This window comes from Battus philenor, unplaced genomic scaffold (genome assembly GCF_028537555.1).
Source record: "Battus philenor isolate CCGP_79_NKW_IND1 unplaced genomic scaffold, ilBatPhil1.0.hap1 SCAF_15, whole genome shotgun sequence".
Lineage (NCBI taxonomy): Eukaryota > Metazoa > Arthropoda > Insecta > Lepidoptera > Papilionidae > Battus > Battus philenor.
This window is the reverse complement of record NW_027181677.1, coordinates 3,528,028-3,555,580: the sequence shown is the minus strand read 5'-3', so window position 1 is coordinate 3,555,580 and position 27,553 is coordinate 3,528,028. Positions and strand designations below refer to the sequence as shown.

The 27,553-nt window shown below is 31.3% G+C and overlaps 4 protein-coding genes across 4 annotated transcripts in view; 2 read left to right on the top strand and 2 right to left on the bottom strand.

The window, feature by feature from the left end:
* SCAR (wiskott-Aldrich syndrome protein family member 3 SCAR) overlaps positions 1-5,557 on the bottom strand; it is a 42,031-nt gene extending 36,474 nt beyond the window's left edge. Inside the window, exon 1 of the mRNA XM_068761586.1 lies at positions 5,326-5,557. The gene's annotated coding sequence lies outside the window, so the exon portion shown is untranslated. The remainder of the gene's footprint in view (positions 1-5,325) is intronic.
* Positions 5,558-7,094: 1,537 nt separating this feature from the next.
* Mvd (mevalonate diphosphate decarboxylase) lies at positions 7,095-9,024 on the top strand. Its single transcript, XM_068762035.1, has one exon. The coding sequence runs from the start codon at positions 7,162-7,164 to the stop codon at positions 8,323-8,325; it is 1,164 nt and encodes a 387-aa protein (XP_068618136.1). The 5' UTR covers positions 7,095-7,161; the 3' UTR covers positions 8,326-9,024.
* An 867-nt stretch (positions 9,025-9,891) lies between these two features.
* On the bottom strand, positions 9,892-12,118 carry Rack1 (Receptor of activated protein kinase C 1). Its single transcript, XM_068762036.1, has 5 exons — positions 11,943-12,118; positions 11,459-11,667; positions 10,866-11,072; positions 10,521-10,772; positions 9,892-10,168 (listed from the first exon to the last, which is right to left on the bottom strand). The coding sequence occupies exons 1-5, from the start codon at positions 12,049-12,051 to the stop codon at positions 9,986-9,988; spliced, it is 960 nt and encodes a 319-aa protein (XP_068618137.1). The 5' UTR covers positions 12,052-12,118; the 3' UTR covers positions 9,892-9,985.
* A 916-nt stretch (positions 12,119-13,034) lies between these two features.
* The window catches only part of mts (protein phosphatase 2 catalytic subunit mts), a 33,022-nt gene continuing 18,503 nt past the window's right edge, over positions 13,035-27,553 (top strand). The window contains exons 1-2 of the mRNA XM_068761895.1: positions 13,035-13,105; positions 13,233-13,343. Coding sequence (XP_068617996.1) covers positions 13,242-13,343 — 102 coding nt within the window. The 5' untranslated portion in view covers positions 13,035-13,105; positions 13,233-13,241. The remainder of the gene's footprint in view (positions 13,106-13,232; positions 13,344-27,553) is intronic.

Genomic DNA, 27,553 nt, shown 5'->3' with positions numbered 1-27,553 from the left:
GTTTCTAATCCAATACTGTTTCTTATAAGATCCTAGGTCGACATTACAGGAAGAATTGTGTATTCCAATTTATCTTTGTCGCACTGGGACTGCCCTTGGAAAATATCATAGCACGTATGTATAAGATCCATTTTAAATAACGATGACGCCACCTTTATATTCATACTACCTGTTATTTAAAGCCTGATTTTAAACTATAAAAACGATGGTGGTATTATCAAACTAATATGTAAAAATTAAACTAGGTATACTTATTATAATCATACAATTATTAAATATATTTACGAGGAAGCCCGTAAACGACTTCACCATCATGTAAATGTCAAGGCTATCTAGCTTCTAGACAATACAGATATAGTGCTAAAACTATAACGGTCAAAACCGTTCGGTTTAATATAGTCAAGTGCTAGTGTGATAGTGAAATAACAAAGTGACTTCAACTTAATAGAGACAATAATAAGTGTTAATGGCACATTCTCATATTTATATATATATATATTAGCCTATATTAAGTAATTTAAGTGTACTTAATGTGCCATAGGCAACATTTAAAAATGCCTATGGGGGATATACTACAATCGCTACATTTGGCTGGCGGCGTATTGCGGTAATATTTCAGTCAGTTAATTTTTTATGTTATCAATTTAATTTAAAAATAGGCAAAAAATTTCGCATAGCATCGAAAAAAACTATTTGTAATAATTAGGAGCTTTATTTCAAGGATGTTATTACAGAGGAGTTTAATTTAATTGTGGCGTATTGACGATACACCACTTCCTTTTCTTCGGACTGTAGTCATAAAAATGTTACTCGATAATCTTAAATATTTCAAGAATACTTAATGATAGCAAAGTTTGAAAAGCTTAGTTGAAATATCTGCGACCTAGAATCCACCACAGTGCATTAAAAAGGCAGACTTTAACGATTTCCGGAGGGGAGAGCTAGCCGTTCCCAGATAATAGCCATCTTTGTATTTACAGCACCGTAGTTATCTCTGAATAATGCCGCCGAAACATATGATCAATCTTAATAATATGGAAAACAAAGCAAAAAAAGAAGAAAAAAAAAATGAGAGTAGAGGAGTATAATCATAGTCGTTATTTTAGGCTATAGACGCCCCCATATATGAGGGGATATACCATCATCGCGACACTTGGAAGGCGGGTTTACAGTATGGTACTATGGTATACAAAGGACGCTGATGACCATCCTCTGAAAACTCGTTTGTTAGCAGTATTATTAATGCACAAAGTATTAACTATATAAGATTGTATCCCGGGAATCGAACTCGCGACATACGATCAGAAGTCTCAGTTCTCTACCGCTGGGCTATCACTTCTTTAGACTAAAGACTATCACAGAAAAATATAATACGAACAAAAACACAAAGCTAAATATGTGTTACTAAGCTCAAAACTAGACAACGGCTTAAACAAGTCGCCTAGTTATTTTTTTTATATTTTCTTCTTTCTCGCGTAGACAGTCATCGTGGCGATCATTGGTGGAGGGCTACGCCTTGCAGTGCTCGTCTAGCAGTTGACATGATGGCAATGAAGAGGAAGTATGATTGTGATAATGACTATGACAGAAAAGTTTCTTATGAAGAGTGAAAAATAATTGCAGTAAATACACTTAAAACATTTTGCTTTTCCCATACGACCGCAAATAAATTAAAACACCTATCCGTAGCTGTCAAACATTTGAAATCAATCAAAACCAAAAACGCCTTAGGATGTGAACAAAAATATTGTATACCATTAAGAATTACACTGACAATATAAATACATTATTACTATTCTTGCATTGTGCGAAATAGAAAACTTATGTTGTCTACCAAAACAATAGAGATCATTCTAAATTTAGTCTTATTTTTTCTCTATTGAACTGTGACAGCTTTATTAATTTCTACATTACATATATTAAAGTAAGTAATAAGTATTTGAGCCGCTAGTAATGTAAAAGGTATAATTCATTAAAGAACCTTGACAGTGTAGTGGTTAATGTTTGCGACATATAAATGTGGGTCCCCTGTTCAATTCTATAATACATTATACAATATCGCTATAAAAAAAAACTGAAAGAAAAACTAGAATATTGCAGGTCCGAAAATCTTAAAAATGTGTCTTAGACACTTCTGATCTAGGCCAGTAAGTTCTAACATCAAGGTCATTTCTTGCTACTATGGCTATATACATCTATTAACAAACAAGTTTCAATAAAAATCATTGTAATAAATAAGACAGTAATATTATTGTATAAAACAATAATTGTATTAAAAGAAATAAAAACTAAAATGAGTAACATAAATACTTCTGCTTCTCCTTTTGTCTTGATACAGCAAAAGAAGAGGCTCCTCCAGCTCTGGTTCTCGTGTAGTTTTTTCATTATAAAAATATTAACAATCTACCATGATTTTAAAATTACTGTTATGGAATATAACATAGAACAAGTAAGGAAGTTGATAGTCGGGAACATTGTAATCATAAATGTTTTTAATAACACAATACCCTGTGAAACTGTTATGGAGATGCACTGGTAACAATTTTGCATATCAACTATATGATATATATTTATATTGCATATTGTTAGATGTGTGACTAGTTATTGTGCATTATAATATTAAAAATATGCATACAAAAATATATATTCTACTTAGTGAGCTGATGTTTAGGTGTACATTCACCTAAATACAAATTCTTAGGTTAGGAAATTATCTAATATTTCAATGATTTAAGAAATTAAAAATTAAAACAGTAACAATTTTCCATGCCTCTGTCTGCAAACAAGGTGTCCAACAATCTATCTCAATTGTTCCGGTCCTGGAATTTTTTGATAAAAAAAGTTGTTTTTATAACAAGCCAACACATCAACTTCATGTATTATAAATATCAATTCAAAAAAAATTATTCATTCAAAATTAACTTGTGGTCGTACAAAGTCTGCAGAGACATAGCATTCAATAATTTATTTTAATATGTATTTATCTTAATTTTTCAGGAAAACTAAGCGATCAATCTCTTCTTAATCAACTCCATATGAAGCCCAGGCTCTCCACCATCTGTTACAAGCATATTCTAGACTACTTCAACAATGTAGCTCAGATGCAACTATAGGCTCTCAATATGCTGATTGTTGTAGAAAAGTAGAGGGAATAAGATCAAGAGAACAATCACCAACCAGAGCAGAGTCAGTAGGGGTCTCACAATAACAGAAGCACTCATAATAGTAGGTCACAGAGACCTATGGAGGCAACATTTCGAATCATCAACCAAGGGAGGAATGAACATTCAGCAATTAAAATAAAAAGAATCCTTATTTTGAAAATGTTTTTTCTTACAACATTATCATTATATTATTTATTTACAGCAAATTAGTAACATTTTCAAAGCATTGTAAAAGCGCCTAGTCCATAAACCTGAATAAACAATGATAATAGCTCAAGCTTACACAATAAGAGAAACTAATAATTATCATACCAAAGCTTACAAATTTGCTTTTAGATTATAAAAGCATCATGCACACTTAGTTACACTATATTAAGAGCTTTGCTAGAACATTTTTACCGATTTTATGAATGACTTGTTACATATGTAACAAGCATTAACTATAGAGTACAATGAACAATTAATTACAAGTTCATAATAAATTAATGTACATATACATATACAATATATACATATCGTTATATAACAAATGACTGATATTGTTTAGAGGGAGCATCTATTCTCTATGTTATCAACAGTCTTTGAAAAATACCAAAAATTTAATTTTTAAATTTTATGTTCAACATATAGGTAATATCAGATATAGTAATTAACATGTCATGAATCAAGGGAAATTAGGTTATTCGGATGTTTAATCTAAAGTGTTATCCCATTATATGTACATAACTTTTTCATAGAAAAAAATATCTATGTAAGTGGTGAGTAAAATGTTTAACAACAATTGCTTGAGTCAATGACTTACTACTCTTGTTTTAGAGTTGAAAAAGAAACTATTCCTTTGGATTATCTTTCTATATGTTCCTGTTTTTAATTTATCTATAACAACTCATTAAAGCTGAAGTACCATCATTCATATCAATAATTTGGTTCCTGGTTCATCATTATCAATGTCTTGTTAAAATATGTTCTCTACTAATTTACCAGTCTCTTTTAATGTAATTATTACACTTTTAAAATATGTGAATCACTTAAAATACTTATTGTTTTAATTTAAAAATTTGAATAGGAAGGGAAAATCTGTTATAGTCATTTAACACTAAGTCTAAAAGTCTAAAAATTATTACTTTTTGTTATAATGCTGTTTTGTTAGACTTTAATCTAAATACTAAATATTCAGGAACAGCTATTATTATAAAAGTCAATATCTATATGATTGCAAAAATAACCAGGTCATATAGACTAATAATTTAAAAAAACCTTCATTTAGCAATGATTTGTTGCAAACAATTATTATGAATGTGTGTATACTATGTCATTTACGAATTATTAATAATATATGAAAATGAACTTAAAATACTACCTTTGATAGATTTTAGTTATAAACTGTAATATGTAATCATTTTAATTTTACATTTTATTTATCTAAACCACAGCACATTTACAATAACTAGTTCAGAAAATTGTACCTCCATTACTAATTAGTATGTAATAATCTTAAGGATATGAAACTTTTTAATAACTTGATAAAGATCAACTAGTAAAGTTTACTAATTTTTCTCTGTATCACAACTACGTTTTAAAGACTCATACAATACATGGAAATACAATCAACACAAATGACAAAATTAAACAATTTAATGTTGATATACATATCCTTTTAATAACTAAATACGATACAAGAAAATTTCGTCTTGATAGTTGAATATCTAACTGATGAAGCTTTATTTCCAATTAAAATACATTTAGTGTTTTTTGTATAACAAAGCTTAAATAAAATACAATTTAAAATTTTGGCATTGTGTTTTCCATTTCTTATAAGATTATTTGAAAAAGTTATTCATTAAAATAAAATAAATTTAAAACAAAACGTAATAATCACATAGTAACTTTAAAGTAACGTTAAGTTTCATCATAGGTTTATTCGAGGTGGATACAGAAGCATGGCCTAGAGTTGTATTATAAATGATAAACCATCATTTTCATCATATTCGCAACGCCCATTTTAGGGCACGAATTTAACACTATCTAAAATTTTATCTTGGAAAATATATATATATCACGATAACGTATCAACCACCTAGGCAACATTTAATTTTGATTATTGAATGTAAAATGAATTTGTTGACAATAAATTAAATATATTATGAACTGGTACACTCACCCGTTCCACCCAAGGAAGTCAACAATTACTCGACGTATTGAATACACTGAACGGTAATCTTGATATTCATTCAAATCAAAAACACAGGATATACCGACGCTTTAATCACTGATCATACAAATTACTTAATATTTAGTATTTCAAACAATCCAATACTCTCCTGCCGCTAATACCGTGCCACAAAACGAAAATGGCAGCGTTGATATTCTAAACTCAAAAGTGTGCGGAGAAATCTGACAACACTAAGGATAGAGCGGTTCGTTTACAAAACGGTCTTTTCTACCAAAAAACCGTTTTAATACCATATATAAATAAATTTTGATAATATTTTTCCAGTACTCTATCAATTATTTAAAATGAAAACTTAATATAAAGAAAATAATAAGTAAACAATTACTTAAAGTAAATGTTATTAACGAAAAATATTCCTATCATAATAATGCTATTAAAGCTACTTTGCGCTAATTAGATGCAACAAAGTAGACGCGAAAAATAACTTTATAGTGATTTTATTTTACCAATGTTATCTCACATCAAAATTGATGTAAGGTTATTTTTGAAATCTGACCCTAATTTACATTAAAATCATTTTGAATTTTAGAGTACAGAAAAAATCTAGTGCGTAAAAGAACATTCGTTTTTTTTAAATAAAAATAAACCATCGTTGTATAAACTGATATTAAAACTCTCCTATATTAAAATGTCTACTTTGCAGCAAATATTTTGATATTTTTTTAAAACATCGATATACTAAACATTTACGCAACGCTTACGTCAATTTGTCAACAGTGTTAATGTGAATCGAGTAGAAGAATCGAATAAGAATCAACAAGTTTAAATAAACAGTAAAATGTTAAGGTTTATCAATAATACTACAAAAAGTCGTTGAATGAATATCAGAAATTTTTAGTAACAAAATTTTTAAATACAAAACATAATAACAAAACACAAAAGTGGTTGGTTGATATGGTTTTTTACATTGACATTGAAAGAACATCTACATTTTAAGTGTCACAATTAAAGGTTATGACATTTTGTGTGCCCTTCGCAAAAATATTTGTTAATTATTCCTGAACAGCGAATGATAAAAAGGAAAAAACTGTGAATTAAACCTCTAAAGCATTTAGTTAAAGGCTATAAAATATTCTTTATGTATTAGTAGCACTTTATATAATAAAATACTATCTTTGTAAAGTTCCTGCTAATAATATTAGTGTTTAAAAGCCACGTTAATATATCTCTTAAAAACTAAATACAATACATATAGTACGTTGGTTGATGTTACGCCTATTTAAGATACCACTAATTTTTATAGTATTTTTTAAGTTGTACTGCCAAAGTTGAAGAGCTGCAATTTAGAAAGAGAATGTAATGTTCACTTTGTTTATACTCTTTGCTTAATTATTAATATACCTTTGTATAATTACAATTAATAAACATTTTACCCAAATTTGAATGAATAAAACATAGTTATAATATATTAATTGTATAACCTATATCTATATAGATATTTGATAATGAATATCATAAGAAACGTTCTAATTTTATAAATAAATATACAAAAGAAATTAATATTTATTTATTGACGAAAACAAAATAAGTATTGTCAAAATTGTTATGAAAATAATGCATTAAGTTTGTAAAAAGCAATATCTAATGACGTGTAAAAGAGACATCTATATTTTATTAATTTCCACCGAAATTATAGCCAATAGGATGATTTCATTCATTTTTCATTCTCAATCTCAGTCTTAACGACTTTAGTTATCGCCAGTCGCACTTTCATATAAGTATTTTCGCGCCACGGTTGAAGTAGTGTCAAACCATACATTTAATATGGAGAAAAGTGAGATCGTAACTGTAATCGCTCCGGTTAATATCGCCGTTATTAAGTACTGGGGCAAACGCGACGAGAAACTTATTTTGCCTATCAACGATTCTGTTAGTGTAACTTTAGATACAAGTATTATGTGCGCCAAAACTTCTGTGTGTACGCGACCAGAATTCACTGAAAACGAAATCTGGCTTAATGGTGTCAAAACGACGTTTTCGAATCAACGCCTTATTAATTGCTTAGAAAAAATAAAATCCATAGCTGTATCCCAAAAAAGCGTCGACGCAGCTGTTCTGACTTGGAAAGTGCGAGTTTGTTCAGAGAATAATTTCCCAACAGCTGCTGGATTAGCATCTTCTGCAGCAGGTTACGCTTGTTTAGTGACAGCTCTCGCTAAACTCTACAAAATCAAAACTGATTTAAGTGTGCTGGCCAGGATTGGGTCAGGGAGTGCTTGTAGAAGTGTTTTAGGAGGGTTCGTGAGATGGCATGCTGGAGTCAAAGCAGACGGCAGCGATTCACTGGCGACTCAAATAGCAGATTACACCCATTGGCCGGAGATGAAAGCACTGATACTAGTTGCATCAGATAATAAAAAACACACTAGTTCTTCAATTGGAATGATGAATTCCGTGAACACGTCGGATTTATTGAAGTATCGAGCAAAGTATAGTGTGCCGAAAAGAACTGAGGAAATAAGTGGGGCGATAATAAACAGAGATTTTGCAAAATTCGCTGAATTAACCATGAAAGATAGTAACCAGTTTCACGCAGTATGCCTTGACACATATCCTCCTTGTGTTTACATGACTGATGTTTCTCACAAAGTTGTGGAAATAATTCATGCATACAATGACATGTGTAAAGAGCTAAAGGTTGCATATACTTTTGATGCTGGTCCAAATGCATGCTTATATCTTCTGGACAAAGAGGTACCTAAAGTATTAGCTCTTATCAAGCATTTGTTTCCTTCATCAAATTCAGAATTTGTTGTTGGGCTTCAAAATGATGAAATAGTTGATACAGCATTTTTAAATTCATTTCCTATTCAACCTCAACCTAAAGATGTTATTAAGTATGTTATCCATACACAAGTTGGTAAAGGTCCCGAAGAAGTATTCTCTCATTTATTAAACCAGAATGGGTCACCTTTAAATATTAAATGAGCATTGATATTACAGTGAATATCAAGATGTTAATATTATTAGTAGTTGGTTAAAAAGGTTGTAGATAAGTTTTTTAAAAACATAGAAATAAGATTTTTTATTTATATTATTCATGTGGGTGTATGAGCCTAGCAATTATTTATTGTGTGTGGTTTGGGTAAAAATATCAAATAGAAAATGTAATTATTATGTAATATACACAAATTGATACAAGTATTATGTATTGTTAACTTAGTAATTATTATAAATGGGTTATTTATTATTTTATTTGGGGATGATTACATCAAATTTTTTCCACTTGGAGAAAATGTTACTTTTGTGAGTTAAAAAAATACTTAATTTGTTTAAGTTTGTTATGTATGTAGATGGCATGGGAATTGTGAATGTAAATGGTTTTGATATGATAAGCATATTTATTTGGATGGAGTGCGTGTATACAAATTATCAACCATTCCATACCTTTACAATGTTGTTAAATATTAACTATATTTTATAATATTTTGAGCTGTTTCTGTGCTATGTGCTAATATGACTTGGATAAAATAATGTTAAAAAATTTGTTTCATCTCAGAACTTGGAAGGTTTAAGTAGACGTAAACCGCTATGATTTGAATTATGGCATATAAAAATATTGTAAACTTATACTAAGATACAAACAAGAATTATTTTTAATTATATTTTGCACATTTATCAGTGGGCTGGCAGGTGGTGCACTTATATATTAGTCCTTTTCTTACTTAGGATGGACTTCTGCAAAATAATGCCTGAATCTATTAGAAGAATTATCTATGTAAATCTCAAACATTATTCTTTTGGAAGGAGGTTATGTAAATTATAATATACATATGAAAGAGTTAAGTCTCTATTATATTAATAATCTTGTAACAAAAGAATAATGAATAAGTAAGCATGTTACTTGTAAAGGTCATCAGAGAAAAAATATTTTTACATTTATTTATACTGGTAGAAATATACAGTACAATGAATTACGTTTTTCTTTGCATTTAGTAATTTATCCTATCAAAAAGTTATGTAACAACAAGGATCAGAGGTCTTAATAGAACATTAAGAATAGGGTTTTAAATCTTGTTAGTTCTAACAATTTTACATGGTTTACACAACACTGCTAGAGAATACTGTCTTTATAATTTATATTTAACTTCAACTTACACTGCTCTTGAGTCTTAATTAGAGGACAAAGTTTATTTATTTGATTGATTACCTGGGTAATTGAAAAGCTGCTAAACGAATTTGTGTAGTGGTGACCTGTTGCTAACTTGTCAACTACAAAATTGTTTTAATATGTAAAAAAAAGGGAGTAAAGGTTATCTTAGTTGTACTAAATGTAATCTCAACAGGGAACTATAAAATACTATGTTGAGTATTTCAATATGAAAAATTGTGACTCATCTGAATAATGGGTTTTCTTAGAGAATAAGTCCTTCTATAAAAATTACTTTATTTACATACAAATAAACAACATACATTAATGTACAAATATACAGTCACTCCACAAACAACCAAGCACACCTAACATATTGAGAGATCATAAAAAAAAACAATGTATTCATTACATACAATTCCATTTATTTTTATACTTCAGTCATTAAAAAGTGAAAATTTTAGATGCACAAAAATAAATGAAATCATTTTCAACTTCTTATCGCGCCGACACTGAAACTTGCCAGACTCTGATGGTGTTGTCAGAGTAACCAGCAAACAATGTTTGGCCATCAGTAGACCAAGCCAGAGAGAGGCACTGTGGAGGATCAGCCTTGGCATTTTGTGCTTGGTTGATAATTTCTGGCCGGAGTTCTTCAACCATTTCCTTGCTTTCCAAGTCCTGCAACATATAATTTCAAGTTAAGAGAAAATCTTATAAAAAACAGGTTTAATATACATAAAAAACAAGACAAGACAAGACTTCACTAGTAACACTATATGGGTAAAGGGCAACTTGTATTACTATATCACCTTGTCAGTGGATAGACATGCTGACATTAAGGCTAGGCCTTCCCTAAATATCTTTACAATGACCACACCTTATGCTGCCCATGTCCAACAATCTCATCACTGTATTGTCAGTCAATAACTTATGAATCAAAAAATATAAGTAAGTAGTAGTAGTAGTAGTTTGTAACACAATCAATTTGTATATTAAATTATCTAATTAATTTATAAAAATGTATCCTCACCCAAATCTTGATTGATGGCCCAAATGCTGCACACAGCCAGTATCTGTTTGGTGAGAAGCAAAGAGCAGTGATAATGTCGTTATGATCCAGTGTGTGTAAATGTTTTCCATCATTAAGGTCCCAAAGCATGGCCTTCATGTCCTTGCCACCAGAGGCACAAAGAGAGCCATCAGGTGACACAGTTACAGTGTTTAAGTATCCAGAGTGGCCAAGATGGTTGATCTTGAGCTTGCAGTTAGTTAAATGCCAAACCTAAAAAACAAGACAGTTTATATTTTATTTCAAATTTTAACATAAAAATAACTTCAGTTTTGTAAAAATAAATATAGGTAAGCAAAGTAATACCTTTACAGTGCGGTCCCAGCCCGCAGATACAATGATTGGATTGGCATGGTTGGGAGAGAAACGCACACATGAAACCCAGTCAGTGTGGCCATCTTCTTGAATAGTGTACTTGCATTCTGCCAGTGTGTTCCATAGTTTGATGGTCTTGTCACGAGATCCAGACACAATTTGTCTGTTGTCTACAGAGAAAGCCACTGACAGGACATCCTATACATAATAATAAATATTAGCATACAAAATAATAATGGTATGTATAGAATAAAAATTAATGATCTAAACATGTTTTAAATGGTGTTGTATATATTACAACATATCAAATTAAAATTATCAGTCTTTGTGAGCTAGAACTTTGCATTAGTGGTTTACACCATTTACCAGTTTTTACTATACAATTAACTAAAGAAGTTAATCAATTAAAACTACTTGAAAACTCAGGGACCTTACACTAGATTACTTACAAGAACATCTCTGCAACGTGACTATAAAGTCTTCTGCCTCGCAAAGGCACAAACACAACGTCTTCTGCCTCGCATAGGCGCTAACACTAGCCATTTAGGCATTAAAACACAAAAAAATTGTAAGTTCTGTCACACCTTAGTATGGTCTTCAAAACGCCTAGTTGTTTTTCCAGCGGCAAGATCCCACAGACGAAGTGTTTTATCCCAAGAACCGGACAAAGCATAGTTTCCATCGCTGGACAAAACTACATCCGAGATGAAGTGAGAATGGCCGTACAAACGCTTCTGAGGAACCCCGTAGTTAGTCTCGTCTCTGGTTAGTTTCCACACAATGAGGGTTTTGTCTAAACAAAAATAAACGGTTGAAATTTATTGCAATTAACGAGCAACATATGGCTCATGGCTTTTAAATTCAGCCCCATATCCGCTTGCCGATCAGAAATCACGTGGCAAAGTATTTTGTCATCATTAAAACACATATTTTTACAAATAGCATTTGGTTGGAATATCTTGCATCGCAAGAAAACTTTATGAACGTTAATTAAAGTAAAAAGTGAAATATTTAACAAGATTCGTTTGGATTAATATGATTACAATTATCATCGCTACAAAAACTTACCTCGCGAAGACGACAGAATCATATCAGGATATTTGGGATTTGTGGCAATTTGTGTGACCCAGCCATTGTGGCCACGCAGGGTGCCTCTTAGCTTCAATGTTTCAGTCATGGTTAACGGAGATCAACCAACTACCGGCTAAACCAAGCACCGAGCAGTAAAAGAAAGAATGATGTTTATCGGCACAATAAGGATGTAGCTTGTATTGCCAGTTATGAAAAAAACAACTATTTTCTGCATTATATTAATTTGTAATACACCGTTGTTAGTATTAAATAGACTGTAATTAATTATTGAGCTACATTTAGTATATAAACGTAGAAAAATTACCATTACTCTAATTCATAAACATGTTAACTTATTAATAAGTTATTAAAAGCATTAATAATACAATGGTAAAATATTACACTTATTCTATTGAAAATTTAAATTATTTTTAGTGCTATAATTCTCTCTGTTTATAAGATTTTTTTTTAAATATAAATTGACGCATCTCGCAAGATTACAAAAAAATAATAATTTTATTGACATTCCCACAAATCATCGACAGCATAAATTTTAAATTATGTATAATGCTTACTATTACAATATTTTATTTTTCGTATTGATTTATGGGTAGATTTACTTAAAATCACTACTTTTTGTTTTCAGCATTCTTGTTTATATAAGTTTTTTAATGGATTTACTCGTTGAAACCCATATTATGGCAAAAGCTAAGTTTACTCCTTCAAATATTTTAAAAGTAAGTATAATTACAGTATATATTTTTAAAATTCTTCTCTACTTATCTTAGTAGTTTTACTACTTTATAATAAGTATTTTATCTAAATGTTATTTTATTGATTTTATATTTTTGTTCGTGTTACCTTTGAAGAAAATTTATGTCTATGAACGCATTTAAACTGTAATTATACAATTGTAATTTATTCAAATTATGGAAGATATTGTAGTAACCTTAAATTTAAATATAATAAATACAAACATTTTAACCATCGTGTAACCTTGATTTTATCAAAAGTTTTATTTATATATTTAAATAACGTTGTTTTTGTTATCTGAACGTATCTTAAAAGTAGCATCAAATAGTAGTACCCATGATTTCCGCTGGGGGCCGTCGTTCTTTTGAATCAAATTGACGTCACGCAAGTGGTACCTACGCCATTTTGTAAGTGTCTCCTGTAGTCAGTATTTCTAGACTCTGTGTAAATTACAAAATTCGCATGGTTTTGTGTACGTTAAAAAGTTAAAATTATCACAAATCTAAGTTAACGTCTCGCACGTTAATTTCACAGACTCAAAGTATGGAGGACAAGGCGTCATTAAAGGAACTGGATCAATGGATAGAACAGCTAAATGAATGCAAGCAACTGACAGAAAATCAAGTGAAAACGTTATGCGATAAGGTAATAAAGCATTATATTAACTTTTAATTTGAGATGCACGTTCGGTAATTGATTTTGTCAGCGGTGTTATCGGATAGGTTGGTGTCTAGTTATGTCTATGTTGTGTGAATCATGTACCTACATAGACGAGAATTGAGTTCGCCTATGTAGTCGTTTGCAGTTAAAGCTGATCGGCAGGCCCGTAACCACTACAGTACGAGGGTTAGGTGTCATTATATGCCGGTGACACGATCTGTTTATTGAGACCACATAAAAACATTCGATTGATTTCAATTTAATTGACTACGTGATATTTTTAGAATAGGTGCGGAAATGATGTTAATGGTTTAACAGAATTTAAAATATCCACAAGATTTTTCTGATATCAAATGTTAACTGTTTTATCAAAACACTTACATAAACAATCAGTATTCTTTTCGTTTCCTTCACTCATCACCTAACATGATAAAAACTGCCGTGAGTCATGCTTTACCTGTGTTTCATTAAAAGAGCTTACTTTTTGTTGTTATATTTCATTATGCTAATTGGAACTATCTGAGTAATAAAAATGTCAAAATTTAAATCTGCACAGACAAGAATAACATCATAGCTAACATTTTAGAAATTACAAAAAGTAATACTAATAAATATTTCTGAAGTGATGTAGTTTAATTCTTTAAGATTAATATAGTTTTTATTTTTTAGAAATGTTCCTTACATTTTTAATTTCTATTGGAAAACAACACTAATGTTTTGTATAGTAAACATTATTAACTTTAGCTTTATAAATAAATAATTATATTCCAAACATCACATTTTACTTCTAGGTGTTTTAACTGTTTACTTGTGAATAAAGAGGAGAAAAACATTCTACTCATTTATTGTGTAATCTAACTTAATAAAACTGGTTTATAAATATTTTTGCCTATTTTGATAAATTGTTTATATCTTTTAAAAGAAGAAAACAGAATATTTATAATTTAATAACTACATTTATTTTAAAAGAATTTTATGTTTAAAAATTAGTTACAAAGAATATGTGCTAAACTCTTAGGAAATGACCTTTATATGTGTAATTCAAATTAGATTTGTAGCATCATTACACATGAAAGGTTTAATATTAATCTGAAGTATGATAAACTTCATAACTGTAAATAGATTAAAAGTTGATTTTGTTTACAATTTATATATATATACTTTTTAAAGATCAACAAAGTTGTGAAACAAACTTTGTTAATCCTATAAGAAGTGGTGTATGAAAAACAAACTTTATTTATTACTCTTTATTATAGAGAAGTACACATAGATGACTTAAAAAAAGGTACAGTTTTATGATGGTTTTTTAAGGCAAATAAGACAACTTCTTATAACAATTTTACCCCAATAAGGCATGGGTAAAGCTATGGTAAATATACTCTATCAGGATTCTATTACAATAAATATTTTTTATATTAAAACTTATGTAACACTTGTGTTTACCTTCAAGATTTGAGTTACAGTAAAGTGGTTTGCATTGATTAGGTCATTGCATGTGGTGGTTCATGCTCTGTTAATTAGCTAAGTAACATGATGACAGTGATGTTAAGCATTATTTGTGGTTTTCATGTTCATTCAATAATTTAAACTTATAAAAAAATATACACTTTAAACATATATGTACATGTGATTGCTTAAAGGTGTGAGTACAATCTGCAAGAATAGATAGTAAGCAATAATCAATTATAATATGTAATAATCTGAATGAAAAATAGCTTTTTCCATATTAGCATTATATTATTTATTCTTCCTGAAATCATTGATTTTTAGATAGGGTGTACAATACATTAATTGACTGCAAATGTGTTATGTATTTGTGCCTTAAAACTTAACACCTATCATTAATTACCCTGTATATATACACAACAGTCTATATCCTAATGATCTCTTAATGAAGACTTTTTCTATAAATGCTTATATCAACATAAGCCTTTAAATTTAGTAAGAATGATAGAAGTCTTTGGATGATTTTGGAATATTTGCATAGTGACACAAAATTTCATAAATATCCATTCTGTATATGTTTTTTTTGTTTGTTTATGTTTAATTTGTTATGTTTTGTAATTAAAAAGTAATTGACTATTTGATATTTTTAGAATAGGTGCAGAAATAGTGTTAATGGATTAACAGAATTTAATATATCCCTAAGTTTGCCTATTATCGAGTACTTTCTTGTTTATATAAACAATTTATATTCTTTTTTAATTAATTCACCATATAATATGATAACAAGATTGTTTTAATATATTAAATATCTAACCGGCGACAATTTTTTCAAAAGTTTAATAAAACTTGCTTAGATTAATGAAAACTTTTTAGAATGATATTTAATTACCGATAATTACAATTAAGAGTATGAAAGAATATTTTGCAAGAGACAATGCGTTTTAAAAACAAAGACAAAATATCTTGTGGGGTTCGTGAGGAGCGTCTGATGCAAAGCAAACGAGTTGGACGGGTCACGAGAAATTTATCGATAAAATTTGCGCCGGCGCCAAGGTCGACCGAAGTATTAGTTGTCTTTTTTCTTTACCAAACAAATTAAATAAGAATAATTTTAATAAGAATTATTTTAATCATCTCTTTAAGGAGTTTTTCTAAAACATTTTCGTAACGTTTTGTTTATTAGTAATTTGTTAATTTTTTATCGTTATATCAGCCGATAGACTGTCTTAACCATGTCAGTACACTTAGTGGGGGGTCAATCAATGAGCAGTGGTCGCGTTCTTATTCAAGACCTGGTATAAAATTCATATAAACCGCATATGTCCCTTAGAGAAGACAGATAGCAGTCTATATAAAAAAAATCTAGTAAATTTAATGTTCATAAAAAACTGGTAGTAATCAAGAACAGCAGTGAAATAAGTTTTATGTAATCAAGACATTCTTACGGGAATTTAAGACGTTAATCTCGTAACATTTCCCGCGTTATCCAATCGATTATTTAAATCAATTTGGCCTAGAGACGGCTCTCGGTCGAGTGGAGGGAAAGTTCATAAAATTTTTCCGCGGGTTTTTAACCCCGTCTTACGTAAGATCTGCGGGAGTTGTAGGCATTCGGTTGACCGTTTCATTAATATGAGGGAAGGATTATACGTAATATTTTTGTAATGTTTGTATTTGTGAATTCTTTTACATAGCCGTCTTATTTCTTTGTTATGTTATTTTATTCAATCAGGTAAGTTTTATGAAAATTTATTTGATTGGGTGTACCGTACCTTGAAAGCTAGTAAGCTATATGTTATACACTGTAAAGCTTTAACACCTATAACAACAACACCTGTATTATTAATAAAAAAATGTTAGTAGAATTTAACATTTGAGATTAATATTTAAATATTAATTTAAATCATGTTTGTAATGTATGTGTTACTTTTCATTATTTTTGCCAACATTTTATGTTGACAATTATAGTGGGAAAGGTATCTTCCATGGTTGAAAATAAGTAAATATTTTATATAGTAAAAATTACATTACACCATAACATCTCAATAGTACTAATTTAAAAACTAACCAAAGATTATTTTTTATTTTAAACTGTTGCAATTAATTGCATGTATATATACAATGGTGGTCATAGATTTAGTATGCAGACCTTATTTGTCAGCAATAAGCTTTAAAGTTTTAAACCTATTTTAATTTTTATCATGACAAAATGATTAATTTGAATATATGTCAATATAGTAAACAAAAAATAATTTGGAAATGTTTTATCCAAATTTGTAAAAACATTGATTTTTGGATAGGATGTACCATACATAAATTGACACCAAATGACCTATGTGTTCACCAGTTTTAAAGCTTTTACACCTATATATAAGTGATTCACTACTTGTATAATAAATTTTGACGAGTGCATGTAGTACGCATCTTTGTAAATTATTAAGAAATCTGTATTGCGTGTTTTTTTTTGCTCTCCGAATTCTCGCAGAGAAATTGTGTTGCTGTAATTTTACAACGGTTTAATTTCTCTTTGAATCTCTTTTTACTTTTAACGGATTTCCTGTTTCAAATTGCAGGCTTGAGAGGTAAACGACGCGGTAGTGTTTACAATTGCTTTCAGAGTAAATACTACTGTGATTATAATTTCATGAAATTGAAATGGGTCGGCCAGTTTGTTTTTTAATATATTTAAAGTTGTATTTATTACAATACATTTGGTCTTTTATAAATTCGTGCAGCAAATGACTATTATTCTATATCTTCATCTCACAGAAGAATGAAGGTAACCGACGTAGCTCGAAGAATTGCTCGTCTGTAGTGGCAGTAGGCGGGGCGAATAGCGCGTGCAACTGATGGCCGTTCGAGGCCGGAAAGTTGTCGAGATTGATAAATAAAGTGATTGCGTTGATATACAATTTATTTATTTATTGTTGGGCCTTTTGACAGAATGAAGTCTGTTAGGACAGTTAGTTGACGAGTATATTATCAAAGTCGGTTTTAATACATTTTTACTTTAAAATTTAAATAATTTACATATTGAATTATTTCGATTTTTTAATTGTAAATGTTAGGAAAAAGCAGACGAGGTGCTACTTTTTATTTTATTAATGGTGGAATCGTGTTACAATTATGCTCGTTTTTATCAAAACTAGTTTTTATGTAAGGCTTTTGAATGTCATTTTATATGTGCATATAAAATAAGGTTTTATTTTGACATGTGTAAACTCGTAAACACAATTATTAAATGGTTTTGTTACGTAGCCATATGCTAAACGGAGAGGTAAGTTGAAATGGCAGTGTGCAGGCGAAGAACAGCATACCGCTGAAGCTAAGCTAAGGTTGGGATGGAGACCACAAACCTGCAAGTTTAGCGTAGGAGATCAACCCACGAAGTGGACAGACGACTGGTCATACGCTGGATGCAGGCCGCTTCTAATCGATCCTATCCGAAATCTTTGGAGACCTATGTCTAGTAGTGATCGTTCTACGATTGAAATTATGATGATGATTGTAACGTTTAATTGAAAAAAAAAATTTCTTGTAATAATGGGTTCGCGACAAGGTTCGCAAGAAGGACAGTTTTTTAGCCCGGGTTCCGACCAGTGCACTACATTGTAATAGGCTAGGCGACCGTTTTTAAAAACGACTTATCACATTGTGTTATTACCTTATAATGTATAGTCATGTGTTTAACAAATTCAAGCGGCTAATTCTTCATTAAAAAAGCTTGCATATGCAATCTTATCTGGTCCATTTTATGGCGTGTGTACAACGGTGCTTATCGCAAAGGATATACCAGCGCCGAACTGTGTAAGTGGGTACATGATAATTACGCACACCCTGCTCTACGGTCACATAGATGATAGAACGTTATTTTATTGTTCTTATTCCGCCGAATTTTTTAAAATTAACGCAAGTTTTCTACAGGTGTTATCCGAAATACATAAATGTTCCATCAAAAGTTGACTTCGTCGGTGGTTGTTACTTTTCAAAGTAAAAGATACTAAAAGCATCAATAATATATCAATCAATATTATATCTGAAATTCCATTTTCATTACAATTTAGTCAGTTCAGTTTACGATTGTTATTAAATCCTTCATCGGTATGAGTGTACATATATATAATAATGTTTCACGAGATATATTAGACCTTCCATTTCTTAGTTTTAAATCAATAATTAAAAGTATATTAATAAATAAATCGTATTCCAGAGTTATTAGCTGATCGAAATGTGTGGAACTTGGTTTGTTGTCTCATTTACATAATCCATATTATAATGTACATGCAAAAAAATCTTAAATTTCTTTTAACAGATAACTGTTGAGTTTCTGACCGGCTTTCCACTTACGCGCATGCAAATACTTGAATAATTTTGATTTTGAAAAAAAAAAAACAGCCAAATGATGCTACGAGAGATCCTAATGGAAAAACAATAAACGAGGCCTATCGACTGAAGGATAAAAATTATCCTATGCTATCCCCGTGGCACGAGAGTGTACAGAAATTTCTCGCACCGTGAATGTAAACTCACTCAACGTAGGATGTCCACCTGCTAGTAGGACAGAGAATTTTATTAAGGTCCTAAGTAGACTCCGGACGTAGACCGTTTCTAACAGGTCATATTGAAAATTCTTGGGGCAAGCCTGTCTTAAATTCTCTTAAAATTAGAAATCAAAACATTGTCCTCGAAAACACAAGAATAATTGTTTGTCGTTTGACTTTGAGATATTTAAAACTTAAGAATTTAAAGATTCATAGGCGAAGTAGCCACTTACCTTGTAAATAAGCTTATCTTTTTGCAGTGTATCTGCTCCACTTTTTGAAGTGTTTATTAAACAGGTTCCACGTTCTAACAAGAACGAAACCAATCCGATAGCTTCACATTGCACGATTATATTTAATTTTAAATGACCGAACAATTACTACTGTGGCATACCATTTACATTTGTTTAAATTTTATCCTTTTAATCTTCTCTTGTTTGTCTATTTGATACGGTTTTTAATTTAGTCAAAATAAACTTTATAAGAACAAGGATTTTTATGATTATTACATGCATCTTAACATAAGTATTCGGGCCTTCTCCATACTTGTACGACTTTTGAATGTTTGTTTTTTACAAAAATATATTTTATATATGTATTAAATAACTTAAATATCATACAAGAGTCTATTTAAAGACGACGGTTAAGCTTTCATCGCATAGTAGAAATTTTAATAAAAATTTAATATGCATTTATAATTTTGTATATTATACTGACATAGCAGTGGAACGCAACTAGGGAATTTGAGTGCTCACGAAAGACATCAGGTCGTTTATTATTAATCTCCATTGTTTTTTTTTTGTCCACATCGTACCTGTTACCTGTCCCTTGGGACTGGCTACGTTTTTTACAGTACAGTCGACTATAGTACGTGAGAAAAATGTAGTTGTGTTACTGGAAGAGTTTTTGTTATGTATAACATGTTTGTGGTGTCTACGGTAAAGGACGTTATTTTTATTTTGTTACAACATTGAGTGATGTAATCGCTTAAAAATAAGTTTCATTATTGAACTTGTTTGAGTATGCATGTCTACTATGTGTAAAAAAAAACTTGATATTAACTAGTTTTTTTTTTTGCCAACAATATTGTCAGCCGATAGACGCATTACAAGACATTACAGACTTTTCTCAAAGATTGCCACGATGATTGAAACTACATCCAGCGACTTCCCGCAAACATAAATATTGCGTTGGTCCACCTAGTGGGGGGAGGGGGGGCCGCGTCTACCGGTTGGTTGCATGAGCGATGTCCCTTACCAAAAAGACAAATACTTTTGTATTAAGGGGAACGGACAGTAATGTCGTTTCTGTCATATCTTGCAGAATCTTTTACAGAAAACTGATTGATTTTTACCGCTCCGGTGTTGAAATTTTGTATACTAGATGGCAAAAGGTTGTTGATAACGAGGGTAAATATATTGTTGATTAGAAATAAAAACTTGTTAAAAATGTAGTCGTGTGAAAGAGAACGAAAGCGACATTAATTTTCGGTGCTCCTAATATGTACCAAATACACGGTATAGTGAAACAAAGGAAATTTTAAAAAAATCAGTATATATATTGTCAAATCTTGCATATTTTTAATTTGATAGTAATACAAAAAATCAAAAGGAATGGTCCGACTGGACTATATGCTTATGCGAGAAAGAGCGGCTATTGTTACGTACTCATTCAGTCCTGACTCTTGTATTATTGATTAGTAACCTATTTACATACGAGCAGGTCGGTCGTGGCCTTCGTTAAGAATAGTGACGTTCCTAGAGGTCATTCACTTAACCTTTAATGGTCGTGTTGCTATAATTACTCTTCATTGAACTTCTTTACTTGGCTGACATCGTGACCATCTTTGGGGGAGGCCTGCCTTGCAGTGGGCGTCTATCGATTAAAATAAAAATGATAAACTTTTCTACTTACTAAAACTTAATGGTTATTACTGTAGTGGGAGTTCGACACATACTGCATGAACCTATACTTACGCATCTCTTGTGCAATGGACTTAAGACCTTCTATGCCGTGCATTGGGCGTCTATTATCTAACATTGATGAATGAACAAGACGCCCAATATATATATATATATATATATATATATATATATATATATATAAAGTCTTATTTTATATATATAATTTACAAAGTAAAACTTGTGAAAGCGTTTCTAGAGGTAACGAACGGTACAAATTTGTGTATAAGGGGAATTTAAAAAAATAACTAATACCAGAAAGAGTACTTAAAAATACATAGTTTGTTTTTCTTAACAAATACACCCTACTTTTTTACATGAATTTTTCGCTCTTAACGATTTCATTTACATGCATTCAATCAAATTGACATTAAGGAAATGTCTTGTTGCACGCAAAGTGATTTCTTGTAATGTGGTCGTCACGAATTTTTTCAAGGATACACAGTTAGTGTTTTTTACATTTAATTTTGGCCTAGTCCGATGTTTGTTGAATATCATTAAGTTAATAACAAATTAAGTATGCTATGAGAAGCACGTGTACGACGGAGAAACTGCTTGCGTCATTCAAGTTGATTTTTTGTGCACTTGTGTTTTATATAGATGCACATGTTAACCACATTGAAATATCATATTTTTTAATTATTTATTATGATTATAGACACTGGTTTGGCTCTCTCGTGCATTCTCTAATAGAAATGCTAAACATGAGATCTATTTTGAGGGGCTCGTACGTAGTCACTTCATGGAGCGTCCGGTGTGTTCGTCCTAAGGACAGCATGGTCTTCCATTCTGGTAGAACATGTAATGTAATGACGACGTCGAATCCTTTGTTCCCAAAGAGGTCTGCGTAGACCCCTAGAGGAGACTTTACGGGAGTCTACGTAGGCGTGACATAAAACTAGGTGTCCACGAGAATTTTTCTACTCGATAGTGAAGAACAAAAATGTAGGCTTTACTTGATATATAATGATGGCAAATATATTTTACGAAACTGCGACAGTTACTTGTAAAACTTCCATACTCAGTACAACGTGTTGAGACATGCAAAGAGCTTGCCCGCGATATACTAAAATTACATATAGTTATTATGAATAAACAGATAGCTTCGCGTGCATGATTTGGAAGTTTATATGGAAAGCCTTGTCTGTTCTTTTAGGTCAAGAACATTGCAATAATTAGTGTTTTGTCCTTGTCTAAAACGTTACGTCTGAACGCAAAGCAGAATATTCGTTTACCTTTGCTTACTATATTTAAACATTAATACTAAATATTGTTTTCTCTGTTTGTTTTGTTCAGTTTCCAATTTTTGTTGATTGTTGTTAGTATTACCAAATTTTCGAGGTTCAAAAATATCTTAACAATATACTGGTGGATTGGTTATAGATGTAAACGCTTTAAAGAGGTTAATAAATAGTACATTTTTGTCTAAATAATGTACAATCTATCCAAAAATCATTACTTGCATAAATATTAAATAGCCTAATGATAATAAAGTAAGAAAATGCGTGTTCAAAATTAGGATTACTACGTATTAAAATTAAGTATGGTTTACTATTTGTCCATGCAGACTTTGTACTTCTTCATTTCAGCCGATAGACATTCCCAGCGAGGCATAGGCCTTCATCAAAGATCGCCACGATGACTTATCTTGCGCAGAAGGCATCCAGCGCCTCACCGCGACCTTAACTATGTCGTTGGCCCACCTAGTGGGCGGTCTCCCCACGTTGCGTCTACCGGCTCGTGTTCGACTTTGTACTGCCAGAAGTTAATGTCCCGTCGCATTCCAATAAAAAAATTAAATTAATGTAAAATATTTTACGAGTGTTCACTTTATACAGGTTGATTGAGAATACGTTCAAAAGTTTTAAAGCTTTTAAATGAGTTAAACAGTAAACGTTTACACCTATCGCCCTGTGTTGTACATGTTACAATTCATTTACGTAATTCAATGTCACAGGCCTCCCCCTCTAAGGTCGCCGCGATGACCGGTCTTACAGTATTCGTATCCAGCGACTTCCCGTGACCGTGACCTTGGCTATGTCATCGATCAATCAAGTACCTATATATAGCATACATGTAATTAAATTATTTTTCTATTACATTTATGCAGTTGCCTATTTACTATCTCTACATTATCTTGGATAAGTTTGTCTATACACATTATGTAAAAATAGTGAATAAATAAATATTTTGTTGGTGCCTTTAAAAGCTAAATATTACACATCTTTTCGAACGTGTATGTTGTTAGCGTATGCTTAACATGTAAGCACCCCTTGCTGCTAATTGTCCAATTGTACATGTGCGTCATGCGTCGTTTTTGTTAAGGTACGTATGTATATTGTGCATCCTTTGTTGCAAAACAAATGGTATTAATGTGAATTTTATCCGTGGGATGTTGTTTGGCTTATAGAGTTAGAACTGTATAAGTACTTTTGTATGTTTTAGATGGTTTTGTAAAATTCTTACATTGAAAGACACAAAGGCATAGAATCCATGCGGGCCCAATGCTAAAAAGTAGATATGATATATTGGGTTGTTCGGAATGTAATTTTGTTAATATTCCCACAGATGATTCAATTGTATTTTTGAACCCAACTTCAAACTAAGCCGCAAATGATTGTTTTAAGAGTTGATATAGCAAGACTTTTCTGTGAAAAAGTTAAATTGAATGTACGCTGTAATTTTTAGTTGATATCCTTTTAAACACGACTTATATTGTTGTTATTATAGAAAAGGTATAATTGCTGCTTAAGCCTGTGTTCTAGATGTGTTGACAGTGCGCAAGTGCTAGATTTTTTCATTTTCACAAAATAACACTAGAATTACTACCCTAACAACCCAAAACATTGTAGGACAATAATTTACAAATATTTTGGTAAGACGATATTATTGTCAGCGTTTGTGAGTAGTGTCGTTATCCGAGTATCCAACTCGGGAGTTTCGATCGTAATTCAGTGTTCTACCACTAAGCAATCAATGCAATATACAAAAGAATATGTATATTAATAATAGCTGATAAAAAGACAAATTAAAATTACACTGTTCAGGATGCGCAAGAAAACAAAGTTTCCCATTACACATCATATATTCAAAGAAAAAAGAAATAGTAATACTGAATACAATACACGAAGTCATCATGTCTTAACTTATATAAGGGATCTGAAGATAACGTAACTGCATAAAATTATAATAAGCAACAGCAATGTTTCATATAATTAATTTAATTTGAAAGAATAATTAACAACTAAAATAAATATTTAAATGTATAAAATTAATGAAATGTATAGGCGTCTTATTGTTCTAAATAAGTTATCACAATTATATTGAGATATACAGTTTTGTATAGGACTGTATTGAGTAAAAATTAAAGACTCGTTTGAATGGTTCCGTCTGTAGAAATTATTAGACTAATGAAAACACTTAAATGCAGAATTTTGCATTTAAAATTACAAGTTACAATTGTCATGTGTGTGTCAGGTGTTGTTTCATCATATTGTTAGCCGATAGACGTCCACAGCAAGACTTAGACTTCTCTCAAAGATATTCACGATGTTTGGTCCTGCGTTGCCTTTGTCCAGCGACTTTGCAAGACTTTAATTATGTCGTTGGTGCACCTAGTGGGGGGGGGGGGGGGCACCCACGTTACCGACTCGTGTACGCCACTCGAAAACCTTTTCGCCGTAATGGCTGTCGCTCTATCAATTTAGACGAGCAATTCTTCAAGCTACGTCGGTAATTTTGGTTCTCCTGTGGATGTCATATTTAATTGGACACCTCTCTATCTACAATCATTCAGATATATACTATCACGTACTTGTTATACTAGATAGTTTAAGTCATTGGTTTAGGAAGACGAGAGTTCAAACCAGTGACGACTAGTTTATAATATAGCCAGTTATAATCTGAGCTCCCCAACTGTTATACAACGGCGAACCATTACTCAAACGACCTGTTAAAACGGAGCGGTCACACACTTTCATTTTTTATTTGTACTCAGCCGCCTCGTAAAGCATGGAATGGTGAGAAACTTTGCTATTTTTGTTTTAAGACGTAAGACATATATTAATCTATTTTATACCAATTCATTATTGAACTTCAACTAGACACCGATACTATTAAGGATTTACGATTAGGCTCTGAATCCTATCAAGGGCACACAGAATAATACCATTCAATTACTGCGGCACCTATATACTTTTTTTAAAAATGGGCGATATTTAGGTGACGTCTTGCAGTAGCGATATGCCTAGATTTTACTTACTGAAACTTAGTTTTATCTGTACATCACAGTAACAACAACGAAAAGGGAAAATTGATAGAAAGTATATAACTATTAAAAACTACGATTTTATCCAGACAACCTTTATATATAGACTTGTTTCCAAAGAAAAATTCAAATATGGCGGTCATCAAGAAATGAAAGGCTTTGGAAATGTTATGTGCATAAATTAAAAAATACTTATGTTTTAAGATAATTATATGCTATAATAAATAAATGACTTAAAATTGATTATATCGAGTAATACGCACAAATGTGGAATACTCCAGTGATAGTGTTAGCCATAGCAACCCATCTAGTCAAGGTTCTACTTTCACCAACGCTCTTGAGTCTGAAAGCTAAGCGGGTAATAATATAGACGAGTTACATCCTAAGTTGAGGTCCCCTCGTGGGGACCCCTGACCCTAGCTGCTTCATGAAGAGTATGCTTTAGCGATCTAAGAGATCCGCAGCGATGAAGTTGTAGCAAGTAGCGACCTGAACAGAGCCCTTGTACTTCGCTACCTTAAAAGAAATTTTAGGCAAAGCGCTCTCAGTGGCCTGTCCCTTTGCACCAGAGGAATCTGTAAATGCCACTTATGAAGCATTGTAAGTCAGGTAAAAAGACTCTTTGAAATTAGATGGTGTTAGCAGATATATGACTCGATAGAAATCACTAGAAGTATTAAGATTGAAAATATCTAAATCTGTGATCGTTTATAAATATTTTATCCTTATTTGGTTAATTATCTTTACCTGTATCACCTGATTGTGGGCAATTGATGTATTTAAAAAGTGAACGTAACACCGCTCTGTCATAGCTCTGCGAACGTGAGAACCGTCGCTTGGCTGCATCCTCTTGCGATCAGAGAACATTTATTGATGGCGTTGCCATTTCATTTGTTGCTATCTTAGTCTCCCTTTCCGACATTATTCTATACACAAACATTTCCTTCTGATTATGATCGATAGGAAAACGCTTGCTTTAAGACGACACGTTCTAAAATGGTATATGGGGTTTTAAGATACATTGACATAGATTAGTCCTGTAATAAAGATAATAAATTTATTTTTAAACAAGAACAGCATTACAGTAAAATTGTATGTTGGCTAAATATAGTAAAAAAAGATAATTGTCGCTTATATGTTGGCGTACTGTGCATAAACATAACTAAATATAAGAGAATTAAAAACAATGTTCTTGCTACTAATTAAACTTTGCTTTTTTAATTTTAAGTTACAGTGAGTTCTGTAAACGATTGTAAAAAATTTTATTTTAAAAAAGACGTTTTTCCGATGACAATGTAAACCATTACAACATCGTGAACAAGTTTCTATTTTTTTATTATAAGCTAGCCATAGCATGTCCTATCACGCGATTTCGGCTTGATGTTGATTTAAAGAAAACCCTGTATACAGGTGATTGGTTTGAGATGTAACAGCTTTAAAAAGAGTGAATGTATAGTTCAATTCTCGACAAAAAGCTTTAACTTTTACATCTATTTCTAATAAATCTGTATAAAGTCATTAAAAACTTCTGGAGTTGTAAATTAACTCAATTTCAATTTTATTTACGTTATTTATTATTTTTGAAATCATTGATTTTTGGATAAGGAATACCATACAGTATTTGACGGCAAATGAGCTATACAATCACCTCTGTAAAACTTTTTCATTTTCAACCATCCCTATATCCATTTGATAGTATAATTTCGAACATGTGCAAAAGGTTGACAGTATGCTAAGTTGAATAATGATTGTTCGACGGTAATACATTCAGCCCGCCCTAGTGTAGTAAGTCCCGCAAAGATTAAACTATTAAGCGGATCAATAACACAGGCGGGCGGATTCGGTTCCCCGTACGGAAGCGGAGTGGATTCTATTCGCGTACTGTCAACGCGAAACAATCGATCGCACGTTCTTTACATTTGAGCCGTTTATTTTGAAAGTAACATGTCACTTTGTTTTTATGTCGAGATATTTTTAAAA